Source organism: Mirounga angustirostris, unplaced genomic scaffold (genome assembly GCF_029215605.1).
Source record: "Mirounga angustirostris isolate CCGP_5_RB_7025 unplaced genomic scaffold, mMirAng1.0.hap1 SCAF_1, whole genome shotgun sequence".
Classification (NCBI taxonomy): domain Eukaryota; kingdom Metazoa; phylum Chordata; class Mammalia; order Carnivora; family Phocidae; genus Mirounga; species Mirounga angustirostris.
The window spans coordinates 102,723,940-102,739,970 of NW_026991709.1; the positions used below are offsets into that span (position 1 = coordinate 102,723,940).

Here is a 16,031-nt window from a genome sequence, read left to right on the forward strand (position 1 = left end):
TCCCAGATCAGGGCTGAGTGTGGATTGGAGCCCTGCGAGGAAACCAGCAACCTTATTCCGAACCAGGGTGGTGTGAGGGATAAAAATAGATGCAAAACCCCAGCCTCCCAGACTTCAGTAGCGACTTAAAAGCCGGGTATCCCACGACAAAATGAAAACAGTATAATTTAAAGGCTAACCTGTAACACAGATGTTTGCTTTTCCTCCCTTTGTCCTATAACCAATCATTTCTTAAAATCAGATGGGAAAATCTCATCTGGTATTAGCCCCAGCACAAGGATAAAATTTATTTCCAACTCAGAGAAGGACCCCTTTGCCTCAGGATCAGCGCTTTGTTCTATCCATATAGGCAAGAGAAAAAGATCCATCAACTTTTCTTTAAAATCCAGTCAGTGGGGAAAAAAACTCCAGCCAGTGGCGGGCTTTTTCACAAAAGACAACGTTCCTTTCTGCTGCTCTCTTTACCCTTTTCCCATGGCTTTTGGTTTTTACTGGCTTTACATACAGAGAAGGAGAAGGCCCACAGCTGGGGGATGTTTTGCCGCAAGCAGCCAACAGAAGTGCACAAACAAGCACATACTCATCATTATCAAATTACGACCACCGTAAACTAAAAATACACGCACTATTTATTTTTTTTAAAAAAGTTACTGCTTGCAGGAGAAAGGGGCCAAAGAAGAATTCAAAGGCCAAGCCCCCATTTAACAAGCCATCTTATACCCTGACATGCTTGGACAGAAAGCAGCAAATGTCCTACTCAGTACATTTTCCAATAGGAATTCCTGACCAACCTCAATGCTGTTAAGACCAGAGTTCCAAAGTAAAAATGCCATTCAAGATAGCCTTGACACGCTCACATTCAGTGGTCTGTTTATCTCCACGAGTTAAAAAAAACAACAACAAAAAAACCCAAAACATTTCAATTTGTGGAAGGCTTGTGGCATAAATGTGTCTTAATGTAGTTTACTGCCGCCCTCCGTCTCTAAGGCAAATACTGTCCTGTGCAGTCCCTGACTCAAATCCAAATCCTGCCTTTAGTCCACCCTCATGTCCCGAGCTCAGTTCCCAAAAGAATAACTTGTATGTTTGCCAGATGGTATGAAGACAAGTAGTATCTCAGAAGCCTTGCATTTGGGCAGGGTTTCTTCCCAGTACAGATCTCCCTTATCCTACTCTCCTCCAGACCCCAGAACCCTCACTCTACACAAGGGTCCTACTATGTGCATGCAGAATGCCTTCCAGGCCTGGGAGGCAATGCTGGCCACCAAGTGTGGCCCCAGCGTTGGTGTTCCCAACATTGAAGAATTCTCCAAAGCTAAGGCTTTGGGTAAAAATGTTTTAGTTTCAAGGACCCTGGGACTATTAAATACTGCCAAAGGAGGTTAGTTAAAGTGAAGGAAGCATGCATCTTATTATTGGACATATGTTAACATAGTAACATTAGCCACCCTTTGTGGAGGGGTCCCTAATGGGCCAGGCACTTCATAGGTGCCTCTTACATATGTCTTTAGTCCTCACGGTAACCCTCTGGAGTGGATATTATTATCAACTGCATTTTATAGCTGAGCGGGAGCATGGTGAGGTGAAGGAACTTGCCCAAGGCGTGGCAGCTGGCCAATGGTCAGGCCAGAATTGAAACCTGGGGCCTCCGCTGCTGGGGCTCACATTCTACACGGGCGTGCTAGACCGCCTCCGACTGGTTGCCTCAGTAAGAAACAACCACACACAATACAATAATCCAGCCTAGCTTTTACAAATTCAGGCTTAGTTCTGACAGGATTCTGGCAACACACAGAATATCACACACGGAAACGTTTTCTAAATTGCACATCTGGAACACCCAGCATCGATCACCACTATCCCCTGACGATTAGGCTTCAAGAAATGAAATAAAACTCCTTCACTGATGGTCATGACCTAACACGCTGTAGAGTGAATTTTCCTTTCTCATTTACCATGGTGTTTTTAGCGCCACTCTGGCTTCTTTCCAACAGCTGTTACGGTTGCAAGCTTTTTCTAAGGGGGCAGGGATTTTGGGTTATCCGTCTTGCCTTCCCCACAGTATCTAGACAACGCCTTACACACGTTAAGTGGACAGTGAAGGATCTTGAATAAATACATGAAGAGAGGAGAAATGTATGTGTTACTTAAAATGTTTCCTCTAAATGCTCTACAGTAGGAAACATTAGTAGTTCATATTAGTGCTTTTCACCTGAAATCTTCTGTGGAAATCATGTATGTTCAAAAGGTAAACATGGGTCTGGATGAGTTGAAGGGGAGGGGCTACCACAAGTTTCAGGAATTTCAATCTCTTGCCTAGGTTAGCATCCTAGTCCACTTAGCTATTTATAATCAAGAGTTAACATGGATGAAATCATAAAAATCTACAGGTTTACAAGACTGAGTATAATACACAAAACTAAATTGCTAACATCTTTTTACTTTAATTTTAACCAGGTGGGTTTATATATATATAGTTAAAATGACTGAACTCTCACTATTAACTACATATATTTAAGTTAATATATATACACTAATAATATACTGACCACATACATACATATATAGATATACACACATACGCTATTAATATATCATCTCTTGGAGAAGGGCACCTCAAAATCCAAGATGGAAATTTCCCCGCCAAGTAACAGCAACAAGGATTAGTACTAAGAAAGTAATAAGGACCATTCCCTTCCTCTAACCCCGACACCTTTTATTGTCATAAGTGGTTCTCTAATAAGTACTACAAAGAGACAAGTGCTGGAACATCTCCCCCAAAACACGGATGCAAGAGCTTGTGGGGCGGTCCCCGGTGGAGAATTTCCTTTGTCCCTCCACCTAAAGGAGTGCTCAGCACATAGACAGGTTCAGAGCTTAAACCCTTTCCAGAAGGAGCTGTACCACTGCTATCTGAACGGCTTGTGCCATCCTGAGATCTTTAATATTTTCCTACCATGGGGACTGATCTTTGATGCTTTCAAGAGTTTTGCTACTCAAAGTGTGTCCTGATGCAGCATTTGTATCACTGGCAGCTTACTGGAAATGCAAGCTCTCAGGTCCCACCCCAGATATACTGAATCAGAAATCTCATTTTTAAAAGAGCCTAAGAATTTTGAGTGCTCCTTACATTTCAGAAGCACAGCTGTAGACCTTGGGAAAAAATTCATTAGAAGCTATTATCCTTCTATTTCAGACCACACTGCCAGGCATGGCGGCAAGACCCTGACTTTAGATGCTTGGGCTCAACACTGTAATTGATTTCACTTCCAAGAGGTCCATCCAAATGAGTAGAGGAAAGGAAAAAACAAACAAAAGACCACCTTGGAAGACTTGAGCTGAGTATAATGTTTGGTGGTTTTGCAGTAGCTATGCAAACAAAGGGATAGCAGCCCCTCATGTCCTTCCTACAGATAATTTGCCCTGGTTCTTTCCTCTACCGCTGACCTCTCTAAAATGAACTGTGCTGACATAGCATGGGCCCAGATGTTACCACTTTCCTTTGGAAAATGTACACACAGCCCCTCACAGTCCCTGAACTTGAGAGGGCCTCTTCTTACCCCCTGCCCTGAAATTTAAGGACTAGAACGGAGAGCTTCAGTTTCCTGTCAAGGCCATAATCTGAACTGTGAGACGCACTGGTCACGTGAGCTAATGCTTTTAAATGATCATTATCGGCCAGTGGTGGAAATGATCGACTCTGAAAACACTCACCGCATTCCTGGGAAATCACTTATGCATTGTCAAAAGATTTTCCTATTCGTAGATGGAAACTCTAGTTCATCTTGATTAACCCTTCAGCATCCCACTGCCTTCCCTTCAGCCTTAACATTCAAATGCCATGTACTATACAAACTGATGCCTGATTTATAATCTCTTTTCAAATGAACCATTTTTTTTCTTTTGTGCAAAGTTTACCTAAATTTGCTTTACTTTTCCATTAAGGTAGCTAGATAACCTATGAAAACATGCAGGTTATTTATTCATTTAATTTTAGAGAGAGAACACATGTGTGCACGTTGGGGGAGGGGCAGAGGGAGAGGGAGAATCTCAAGCCCACTTCCCACTGAGTGTGGAACCCAATGTGGGGCTCAATCTCACGACCCTGAGATCATGACCTCAGCCAGAATCACAGTCAGACACTTGACGGACAGCCACCCGGGCGCCCCACAGGCAATTCCCCCCATCCCACCGCGGGCAATTTTTAAATAGACTTTTTGGTGCAGGCTAAAAAAAATTAAAATAATGGCACTGGGAATGCGGAGTGGAGGAGGTGAAAGTGTTGGCAGTAGACAGAGTACCAGACGTTTACCCATATCAGAAAGACTGAGGACCCCAGACGTAAACCTTTCTGCCCAGCTGAAAATCTCAGGATCAGAAACACTACTGCAGTCATTTCGATGGCCACATCACAGCTTCCAAGTGGGACTGGGACTAATGCCCGCAGCGCGTTTCTCTGTGGTCTTAGCATTCTTGGCCGATTAATGGCTCACTTAACGTTGACTGTCACAACCTCTCTGATGTTTCCTTCTGAATTCAAGTGCTTCTGTCAAAGTACTCACTATTTCAGGAAGTTTGGTCGTTCCTGATGCTTCTATACACTGCACAGGGAACAGTAAGTACATCAAGATCTCAAATTTTCCCTTGGTATAGAGGATATAAATAAATACTAGGTCTACGGCTGTACCACCCTGAATGCACCTGATCTCATCTGATCTCAGAAGCTAAGCAGGGTCAGGCCTGGTTAGTACTTGGATGGGACCGCCTAGGAATACCGGGTGCTATAGGCTTGGGGTGCCTGGGTGGCTCAGTTGGTTAAGTGTCGGCCTTTGGCTCAGGTCATGGTCCCAGAGTCCTCGGATCAAACCCCGCATCAGGCTCCTTGCTCAGTGGGGGGTCGGCTTCTCCCTCTCCCTCTGTGTGCTCTCCCTCTCTCGAATAAATAAATAAATACATAAATCTTTTAAAAAAATAAATCACAGGATATGGCTCAATTGGGATATGTCTCTCTTAATGTTGAGCTTCTGCATGTGAAACTGTGATTAGTTACCCAAGATTGTGTGTGTGTGCCTGTGTGTGTGAATGTGGGATCTCTACTCTCCAGAAATCATCCATGCACTGATATTTACCATAGAGATGTTCCTCTTTCCTCCCCTTCCCTCATCGCACCCCCTTTCCAAGAGTAAATACTAGATCTTCATCTTGAAAGTATGTTGCATATTTATTTCTTAAAATTACTTGATGTCTGAATCATGATGTTTGAAGTCTCAAGTGCTACTTTAAATAGGAATGATGTGTTGTACCAGATTTCCGTTTCAGATCAGGCCCATAATGAAACCCTGTTGAAACAATTTTTTTTTTTCATCTGCGCACTTATCACTGGGTTCCTTTTGTGGTAAAACATATAAATTAGATTTTCAGCTATCTTGGCTAAAAACAAATGCAGATGAATTTACAACCAGAATTATTTCCTTAATTAAATAAGGTGATATATATGTTACCTCCTCCTCAGAATAACACAATTATACATCAACCAGGCAAAATAATGAAGATGAAGTATTCTTCAACACTATTAACTATGGGAAAAATTTTTTCCAATTAAAAAAAATCTATAGACTAAGAACATTGTTTCATCGAACTTATATATAAAATCCTGTATGGTGCCTGGGTGGCTCAGTTGGTAAGCATCTGCCTTTGGCTCAGGTCATGATCCCAGGGTCCCAGGATCGAGCCCTGCATCAGGCTCCTTGCTCAGTGAGGAGCCTACTTCTCCCTCTCTCTCTTCCTGCCGTTCCCCCGCCTGTGCTCTCTCTCTCTGTCAAATAAATAAATAAAAATCTTTAAAAAAAATAAAAGCCTGTATCAAATAGTGCACAAAATGCTTTCAAATTCCCTTTTCTGTTAGGTCAATACATTTTTTTTCCTGGCTATGGATGAAACCAGGCTTAAACTGGGCAGAATCTTGAATGAACTCAAATTTGATATCTTGTTTTCTCATTCACAGGAAGAAAGGGATTGGGAAATGAGCCCTCACTTGGCCTGATGTCAATAGGGATAGAATATATTTCCTTTCCTTTGTTAACTATTCAATAACCCACTAGAATCTTGGCATGTTTACTACTTTCTCCAGCAAGAATTTAAAAAACATCTTGATGTACTACTTAAATTGCTATCTCCCTAATTTTATTTTTTGAGATCAATACAGGGCATCTTTTATCTTATGTGCTGGGTATGACACTTCAGCTGGACTGAAACGTTTCACCTAAGAAAAATTTCCTGTTTCAGGAGGCAGTAAAACTACTGCTCTATACGGTAAAAAGATGCGCTGAAACTCTGCAAAATCGATACTTTAAGGAAGGCAGCTTGGGGATGAGCACTTGCTTCAAAAGTGCTTGGGGATAGACCATGAGGTTCACCTTGGGAAAATTCTCTGGGTAAAGGAGAAATAGGTACAGAGGTATGTTCTTAATGCATTGTCCCTGGGAAGGCTGGGATGTCTGTCTCATTTATTTTATTCCTTGCACTACATCCCCCTTTTTGGCACATGGGATGTTTGAAATGCTGGGAACTGTCCGACAGGTCCACCAGCCAGATACAAGCGGTGCTGTGCTGTGGTCAGCTTCACCACCTCCCTGTTGCAGTGCACAGATCGGAGCTTCCTTCTAGTGCTACGATGGGCGATCCTGATCCTGCAGACTCAGAACAGCACCAGATGTGGAAAATGCAATTCAATCCAACAAACATTTATTGAACACACATTCTTTGTGTACAGTAGGGAAGTAAAACAAGGTCCTTCTTTTCAAGAAGCCTGTTGTCTGATGGGGGAGACAGACTTATATGTCATCAGCTGTAAGTGGGTTCTGTTAGAAACAAAAACAAAGTGCACTGAGAAGGAGAAATTTTGAGTGCGGGAAGAATAGGGAAGTTTCCCAAAGGAGGTGGCATGTGAGCCTTGAAAGCTGTATGCACCTGCAGTAGGGTAGAAGCAGGTGGTATGTGGGTGGGAGCCATCTAGGCTGAGGTACCATAGCAAAGCAAAGAACTGAAGGCAATATGGGGGCAGGAGTATAGGGATTAGAGGGAGAAGTGTTTCTGCCTGGGGTTCACATCACAGTTAGCCCTTGAATGCCACGTAAAGGGGTCTGGAATATATCCTAAGGAAAATGGGGGAACATTAAAGATTTCTACTGTGCTTCCTCAAGACCAGGTGTGTGTTTGAAGAAGCATCTCTTTATGTTCCCAAAGGAGGAAAGAGAGGAGAGTCATTCACATACCATTTTCCTTTTTTTCCTTTCAAGTCTCCATTCCCACAGTAGCTAAGAATGTGAGGGTGTGATCTATATCTGAGTCATAGGGGAATTTAAGCGATGGAAAGAAAGGGATGAAAGCATGTCATTGTTTTTATATACACACTAACCCCAAAAACCAACTGCAGGGAAAGAGGAGAAAATATTTGGGAGCTTTTAAGCAAAATGGACCCTTTGACCTGAACTTGTGCTTTCAAGTTAACAATATTTCAAAGCTCGCTCTCAGAGACCATTTAGAAGAATTTGTCCTCTTGAAGGCTGCCAGGCCTGAAGCTGTGGGCAAGGTTCTTTCCTGAAGAGACTGGCTTCCTCCCAAGACTGGAAAACGGAGGTCGACAGCTCTGTCTTTTAACATGGCTACAACCGAAAATGACAACACATGCCTCAGTAACCTCTCAGCTACTGTAAATCCTGTGAGGGAGAAGTACACGAAGACGATGACGACGTGAGAACCTTTCGAAACAAAACAACCATAAAAAGTCCTGCCTGAGAATTTCCCTCTGAGCATCCCTCCTTGGGTTAACTTGTTCAAAGCCCAGTGCATCCAAATACGTCAAACAGAGGTTTTCAAGCTCTTGGTAGAAACGAAACGCTCTTGTTCAAAATAATCATCCACTTGGAAAAGCAGTGAATCAATTATACATCCATACCTTAGCAACCAATAATTGGGAAATGAAGTGATACATGGTTTTCCTGGGCCTCTTTACAATCTTCACTGAGCCCCTCATGTGTCTCAGAAGAAGGTGGCTCTTAATTCACGGTAACTGACTTATTCATGCAGAAAGGTGGCTTCTGGCTGGAACCATGCCAGGATGTTAACTAGGGAACATCCCATTTCATAGATGAGAAAACTAACAAGAAACAAAGGGATATTATGACCCACAGACGATGAAAACACTGCAGGTTAATGGTGTGTGTGGGGGGGGGGGGGGAAGGAAGGATAGAGTAAGACTGAAAGTCATCCCAGTGGCTATCAAAATAAGAAACCACGATACCATAGTATGTTTACAATGCCTTTATTCTTAGTCAATTTTATACATAGTAGGCCTATCCATCCATATTACCTGCGGGTTTGTTTTAAGCACTGGGAAAGCACATGGATATAAATATAAACACCCCTGCCATCATGGAGCTTACATAAAGTGAGGGAGACAGAAAATAGACAAATACATAAAATATGTCTCTGATAGACGGTGATGAGTGCCAGGTATAAAAGTAATTAGGGAAGTGTAACAGAGACACTGGGATAGAACTGGGGAGTTGGAAATTGACATAGTTAAGTCCAGAGAAGGCCTTCCCAAGAAGGTGATGTTTCAGCAAAGACCTGAAGGAAGTGAGACAGTTACTGACAGGAAAAATACAGGATGCCAAGTTGAATTTGAATTTCAGATAAACAGAGAATGACTTTTTAGTATAAACATGTTCCAAACACTGCAGATTATCTGCTAAATCTGGCAACCCTACATGGGAGTACCTAGGGGAAGCACACACCAGCAGAAGGGACAGCAAGTTCAAGGCCAGGCTGGCATAGTGGGAGGGGAGTGAAAGGAAAGGGGAATGTGGAAAGTCCCAGAGGAATCAGGGGCGAGTTGATGTAAGGCCCTCAGGGTCAGGGACCTGATTCTGAGGAGGAGAATTTTGAGATGAGTGACATGCTTTGACTTAAGTTTTAATAGATCGTTCTGGATACTGTGTTGAAAATTAGACACAGTGGGGGGGGGGGCAGGGGGAAAGTAAGAGCAGGAGCAGTTAGGAGGCCATTATGCTCCGATGATGATGATGATGATAGTAATAATGTACACCTAGACATATGCACCAAAATGTGCACATAATTTGGGGGAAATGGTCCCTGGAGCTCCATTCATGGACTCTTCATTAAGAAACCTTGGTATACATTCATGGGAAGAAAGGAATCAGTCCTACAAATAAATTCTTACTTACTAAAAATGCTACCCTAAGGAGTTTGCTTTAATCACTGCATTTTCATCCTTAAAAACAAATAAATAAGCTTTCATCCGAAAAAGGGCAAGTTTCTGAAAAACATCCTACTGTTGATACACTACCAGTGCCTATGATAACCTCAAGCCAAGGACTTAGAGAAACTGCCCATTCTGAATCCAGTCACGTGCAGTGCCAGGTGGGTTCTAAACCTAAGGTTTCTAAGTAGATTAAGACTTGGCTTCATGGTGAATGTTTTTGTTTTTACTGATTTATGAATAAAGGGAGGATGTTTCAAACATACACATGAAGGTAGTTCTACTCCAAAACACCAGAGAGATACAGAATCTACTGACTATTATTATCTGCCTAATACACTTAATTTTATTTTGAAAATAAACAATAAATATTTCAAAACTATTAAACACACAATGACAGTGTTGTATGTTGTAGTTCGTGTAAAATAAAATCAATTTGTCTCCTTTCAGAAGCAGTCGGCTAACAAAACCCCTTCTCCTCATGAAATTGCTGATATCGGACCAATTTTTGACCTCTAAAACCAGTGATTTCATGACCAACTTAATGAAAAGGTATAGGGAATAATCTTATAGTAGTTTGCCTTTCAAAAGTTAAATTACATAGCTTCTCTGAAAAGAGTAGAAAAATTATTTTAATTTTATAGTAATTTAGTCACCTGGAGCCATGCCATCAGTAGGCGAGGCTCTCCACAGGTGTTTGACATTCCCCATTCTCAAACCCTGTATTGTGTATAAGTGAAGTTTTGGGTTTTCCTCAGCATCTTCCCTTTCTCATGGGAAGAATTCCTGGGAAGCGCAAATCTCGATATTTAGGCTCTCTGGACCTAGATGTACTATGAAATGAAAATACAATAAAACAAGCCCGTAATTACAAAATTCCCATCTTGAAGCAGAGAGAAGAGTGGATAAATATATTTTACAGGCACACGTTACTTAGCTGAGAAACCACTGTCTTGAGTCCTGTGAAATGTAGGATTCTGCCTGCATACATTTACCTCTGGGAAATCTGACCTAATGAGAAACACCTGCTTGTCTCAGGCAACCCACCTCACACAAGGAAGAGGCGTTGTTAAGTTAAAGAACTGGTCTCTTCGAGCTTCTGAACTCGGTCAGTTGAGTAATCCCCCAACAGTAACCACCCTGGACTTGGATTAGCCATGCCTGCTGCCGCAAAGAGCAATTACTCTGAGAACATTCTCGTTGTCTGCTTACATCGAGGACGCTTTCAGTGTTGCCTTGACAGTCCAAGTTGCAGGAAGGAGTTATTAACACTCTCGAACTGGTCTTTTGAAATCGTCTAAGTGTATAATTCAAAACTCCACAGAGCAAATTAGCACAAAGATGGATATGTGATACTAAAAAATTTTCCATGTGGAGTTTTTTTTTATGCACGTCAGCCCCTTAATTCTTATTTGCTAACCACTGAAAACAACATGCTAGTAAAAATAAGTTTGGAAAGACATACAAGTGCAACTTTAAACATCAAGTGCATGCTGGCCGATTTTTGAAAATGTCTCAGATCATCACTTACGCTTCTTATTTACATAACTTCCTTAAAGACAATCCTAAAAACTGGATGCAAAACAACTCCCATCGTATGCAATGAGCAAAAATCGCATTTTGCAATGTTCCCCGAGTGAATTCTGACCAGGTTTTTCCCTCCGTGAAGCCCCTTCAATTCAATTACAGTTTACAGCGGTTCCTCTCATTTGCCCAGACTACAGAGAACGTGCAAAGCACAGATCACCTCAGTGGATTTCACGGTATGCTTTAAGGGCCAAGGAAGCAGTGTTTTCTGCCCCATTACTCCCCAGAAAACCTAATTACAATTCAGATACTGTTTGCGGGGAAGGCCAAGAGTGGAGGATGGCAAAATCCCTTGCAAATCCGGCAAGAGGCAACCTGCTGCTTTGGAAGAGGAAGGCCTCCTCTCCCAGAGGATCCCGGCCTCACGATCAGGCTGTAAGTCTTACCTGATACGAACAGTTCTCCTGATGTACCATCTCAGTGCATCCTAGGGCCCAGACCCCAAAGCAGGACGGCTCAGCGAGGCTGCAGAGGCCAAGCGCGGAGCATCCACTGGCGGCGAGAACGCCCTGGGCCGGCAGGGGCTCCCCGCAGATTAAAATGGATGCTGTCTCGCTGAGCAACCTGCGCAGTGGCACCGCCTGTGCCGGGAAGCGCGCCGCGAGCCGAGCCGCTCTCCTCGGAAACCAGCAGCGAGGCTCACAAACATGGAGCTAGGACGGGGCTGGGGGAGGGGGCGCGCTCCTCGCTGGCACAATCAGCCAATTATATTATAGGCACAAAGAAAAGGATCAGTCTGGGGCTGGTGTGACCTTCTGGTGCTTTATGAAGGCAGCTAAGTGATGTGGAAACATGCTAGTCCTCATTAAAGGGAAAAAGGCCAGCGAGGGAGAGGGAGAGAGGCAGACACAAATCAGAGTTGCAGTTGAACATTTCTAACCTCCGGCATCATCCTGCCAGCCCACAGATGCTGCTTGCATGGTGCTTATAAAAAAGAGGCCTTGAGGATCATTTCAGAACTTTTAACGTGCGGAAGGGAAAACAATCCATTCTGAACATGGACGCTGAAGGGATGTTTCCCGTGTTGAGTTTTTGAAGTGTTTGTCAACTTTATAACCAAAAGGAGGGTCTTCGTTCCTTAAAAGGATGTTATTTGGTAATGCTTTTGATTCCCCACTTCTTTTTGGCTTTTAAGCTGCCTTTTAAGTCACACAGAAATCGAATGAAATAATTATTCCTAAAATTTTTTTAGGGAGGGAGCTTATTAAGGTATGAAAGTCAGTATAAGTAATTCGTTTCATGAAAATGAAACTAGATTGTAAGGTGTTTTTTTTTTTTTGAAAATAAGGGTATCTCTATATATAATCCAATGCCAGGACTTGAATATATAGATACCCTAATACTGGACATACTATCCTAGAGACAGACCATTCTACCTAAGAGTCTGTAATGGAAAGAATTCTGGACTTGCAGATAGTATTCAAGGGAAATACGTGTTTCTGGGGGCGGGGGGAAAGGGAGACAATTTCTGAAATGCTTCACAGGGTCATTCTGGGATTTTAGGATACATAGAAAGAAACAACTAGCTCTGTAAGTTCTTGAAACTAATTTAATGACGGCAAATTAAGAAAATAAACACAATAAAATAAAATTCCTTATCTAATTGCCATAGGCAGTTTGTTTTGTTGTTTCTTAATAATATGGCCCTGAGCACATAAATGATACTCAATAAAGACTTGACTAAATTTAAACCACCAAATTAAAAAAAAATTCAATAGGGTTATTATTCTTAATTAATTTTTACCTATCTCTCCACCTCCTCAAAAACTCTTACTATTAACCACACAGTCTTCATCATGCTACTGACAGAGAAAAACAAGTACTTTATGCCTGAGGAATGAAATCAACATATTTGACAAGTTTGCGCATCAAGCCCTATCTTAAGGAATGATGGGAATTTGCATTAGGAATATATGGTGATGTATTTATAATTTTGTAAGAATACCTCTGTTGCATGGGAAGAGAAAAACTTATTTTTAGAAATATTCTTCAATTTTGTGATTTGAGATTCAAACAGGAGAGAAGTTTGCTACCTGAGTTCCACTCCAGGGACACAGTCACATGCATGGCTTCAGCTTCCCAGTTAGGGGAGTGAAGAAGTGGCAGGGAAGGCCCCATGGATGATCTCACAGGTTCGGATTTTGGCACCGGGTTCACCGGGTCCCAACGAAAAGTACCCTGAAGGTGTAGCCTGCGGAAGCTCCTAGCTCTTCTCTGTGGAGGAGAAAGGCCGTGGGACTGAAGGACTCTTTAGGCCTGTTCATTGGCAGGTGGCACAATGAAAGTTTGATGAATGAAGCAGAGACCTGAGCTAGATCATCCTAAACATAGGATGAAGAAAAGAGGACAGAAACTTTTCAGGGAAAGGAAACAATATTCAATACACCCTCATCCCAAACTCCATCCTTCTCTATTGAGTCATCCACACTGGACAAGACATAGACTTCTGTGTGGAGCACCTTGCTATACAACCCCCTAGATTAAGTTTCTGGAATCGTAAGTATGTGTAAGGAAAAGTAGGCCCTAGTAAGAGTTCCTTTTGCAAGGTGATAAATAGATGAAATGAAAATCCTATTCCTAATATAGAAGGCATACCCCAACTTTCCAAGACAGAACAGCTTTAACTTCAAAGGCTATTAAAACTTGACTCAAGTTACTACTTTGACAGTCTATGACCTAAAGACTCAGGAACATGCTTTCAAGCTGTAAAGGCCTAAAAAGCCGCTTCCAGGACTCTGTTCTCTCCTGAAAACTAAAGGCTCTGGGATAGATTACATAAGCTCCTAAAAACATTTATCATGTGTTGTTTAAAAAAAAAAAAAAAGTCTAAACATGATCCCACTCTTTGCAGTTGCTGTTCCATAAATAGTGGAAGTGACTCAGAGGTGGCTCTGGGGAGAACAGATTTCTGACAATTGTATCCCAAATCCTGTCAAAAAACCCTCTCAAGTGGTATAAACAAGATTAAAAAAAGGTAATATATCAAGCAAGCTTCCCTTTATAGTCATTCATTGGAAAGGACTTTGTGTTACAATTTAAATTATGATTTGCTAGTACAAAAAACTTTAAACAGAAACCAGCTGTTCCAAGAACATTTAAGCTAGAATAACTTACCAAACTACAGTAACATTTGTTATTTTTGGACCAAAAATATTGGCAAACTGTGTAAGTATGGTCCATGTAGCGTAGAGATTCTTTTTTCTTCTTAGGTCTACACAACTTTCCTTCCCATAAAAACTATTGGGTTTCAGATTTAGGCAGGAGATACGAGAGATACACTGTTATTTTCCAGATCTGGAAACTGAGGCCTAAGAAAGTTGTGACATGCCCAAGAATATAAATCCTCCTCTCCTCGAATATCAACAACAAGGCATCAAAGCAAGAAACAAACAAACAAACAAACACAAAACTCCAGATTTTCTAGTTCATATCTTGTGAATGTGTTCTTATTAAACAATGCTAAATAGAGGCCCACTAGATTTGGAGAAATAAACCCCTTTGACTGAGCCAATGTAGGTTGGCCTCAAAATCAAAATCTATCATAAAGTAAGAGGCTGCAGTATCATTCTACCTAAATCTGAATCAAAGCTATGCTTAAAAGGAAGAACAATTAGAGTATTTCTTGATTAAGCTGTTTTTCCGGGACTGAGCAAACTATGGTGTCTGTAAATCCAGAAAAGTATTTTTTTCAATTGTGGCAGTTAATAGCAATAGAATGAAAGAGATTTTTGGGGTAGTGACTGTAGTGATAAAAGTCACGTCTACAAGTCATGTGAGCACACAGTTTCAAAGTGAATTATTGGGATTAGGGACTAACTCGGAGGGGGCAGGGGGAACTTTCTGGCACAAGCTGTGTGATTTGATAAGGGCTTGGCTTACACAGCTGTGTACATTTGCCAAAACTCATTGGATAATATACTTTTGCACTGTATGCAAAATTTACCTGAAAAGAATAAAAAAGATCTCGTGAACAAATTCTGAACTGTAGTTAATGATATGCAGGCATTTGAAATGCATCAATAAATGAGATGAACTGATGGATAGATAGAGGAGATAGTTTGATGGCAAGCTGTGACAAAGCAAGTTTAGTAAAACTTTAACTGTAAAATCTGGATGGGGCATAAATGGGTATTCACCTAAGAACTGTCCAGTTTGAAAATGTTCATAATGAAATTTTAGGAAACAAGGCAGTTATGGGGTTGGGGAAGATAAGCAAGGAAGTTATTGTCTTAAGCATTGTTTTAAACTTTTAAGCTTTTCCTTAAGAATTTTGGAAAAGCAGGTAGACATTTTTTAAAGCTTTCAGCTGTGCTTCCTTCAGAGCAATGGAAGAAAAGGAATTATAAAAAACATCAATCTTGGCCACATTAGGGCGACTAGGTCCTTGAAGGACCTACCAAAGAACACAATTGGTGTCACCTAGACAACAAACCTTGGAAAATGGCTTTATAGTTTACAAAGTACTGGCCCCGACATTTCCCTCAATTCTTACAACCTTGTAGTTGAGACAGATTCCTATTATGTGCTATGTGAAGAAGTGTTTCTGTCCTCTAGGAGTTTGGTAAGAGAAATAAGGCAGTATACAAATGATTGTATATAATGGTGCATGATTTGTGCCTTCAAAGAGATTTCGTTGTTTGTTCACCAGGAATTCTGGAGACGAGGAGAACTCTTAGCAAGGGTACACCAGGAGACTGCAGTAATCTTGTTCATGTCTTGAATACCTATCTTTTTTATTTCTAGATTAATGTAAGTTTGCTTAGAACTTGGATCTTGGTTGGTTTATTCAGTGCTAATATCCCCAGCATCTGAAATAGTACCTGGCATGTAACAGGCTCTCAATAAATATTTTTAACTGAATGTATAAATGACCACGACCTTCAGAACGTCATCTCATTTATCTTGGGCCTCAGTTTCCTCTTCTGTCAACTGAGGATGTTAATTCCTTGTTTATTGGATTGCTGACAGGATGAAATGAGAATAACGTGTAAAACAGCTCTTGGGTGCTCAGGAGAGGAAGAGAAATGGATTTTCCCCCCTCTCCTAATTAAAGGCAATGCAAGAGGTCAAGAACAAAGAGAGGCCTGAACGATGGAGGCGATAGTGGGGATGGAAAGGAAAAGACAGAGGGACGAATTGCATGAGACACCGTGAAAAACGA

At 41.5% G+C, this 16,031-nt stretch overlaps 1 protein-coding gene and 1 pseudogene across 3 annotated transcripts in view; one reads left to right on the plus strand and one right to left on the minus strand.

Annotated features, from left to right (window-relative positions):
- SCHIP1 (schwannomin interacting protein 1) overlaps positions 1–16,031 on the minus strand; it is a 119,598-nt gene that overhangs the window by 41,051 nt on the left and 62,516 nt on the right. The window contains exon 1 of one of the 3 annotated variants that reach the window (XM_045903473.3): positions 11,257–11,509. The exons of the other annotated variants lie outside the window; for them this stretch is intronic. Within the exon in view, the coding sequence (XP_045759429.1) occupies positions 11,257–11,286 (30 nt within the window). The 5' untranslated portion in view covers positions 11,287–11,509. Of the gene's footprint in view, positions 1–11,256; positions 11,510–16,031 lie in introns of those variants that run through there. 3 annotated transcript variants of the gene reach the window in all.
- On the plus strand, positions 4,674–4,790 carry LOC123834898 (5S ribosomal RNA; annotated as a pseudogene).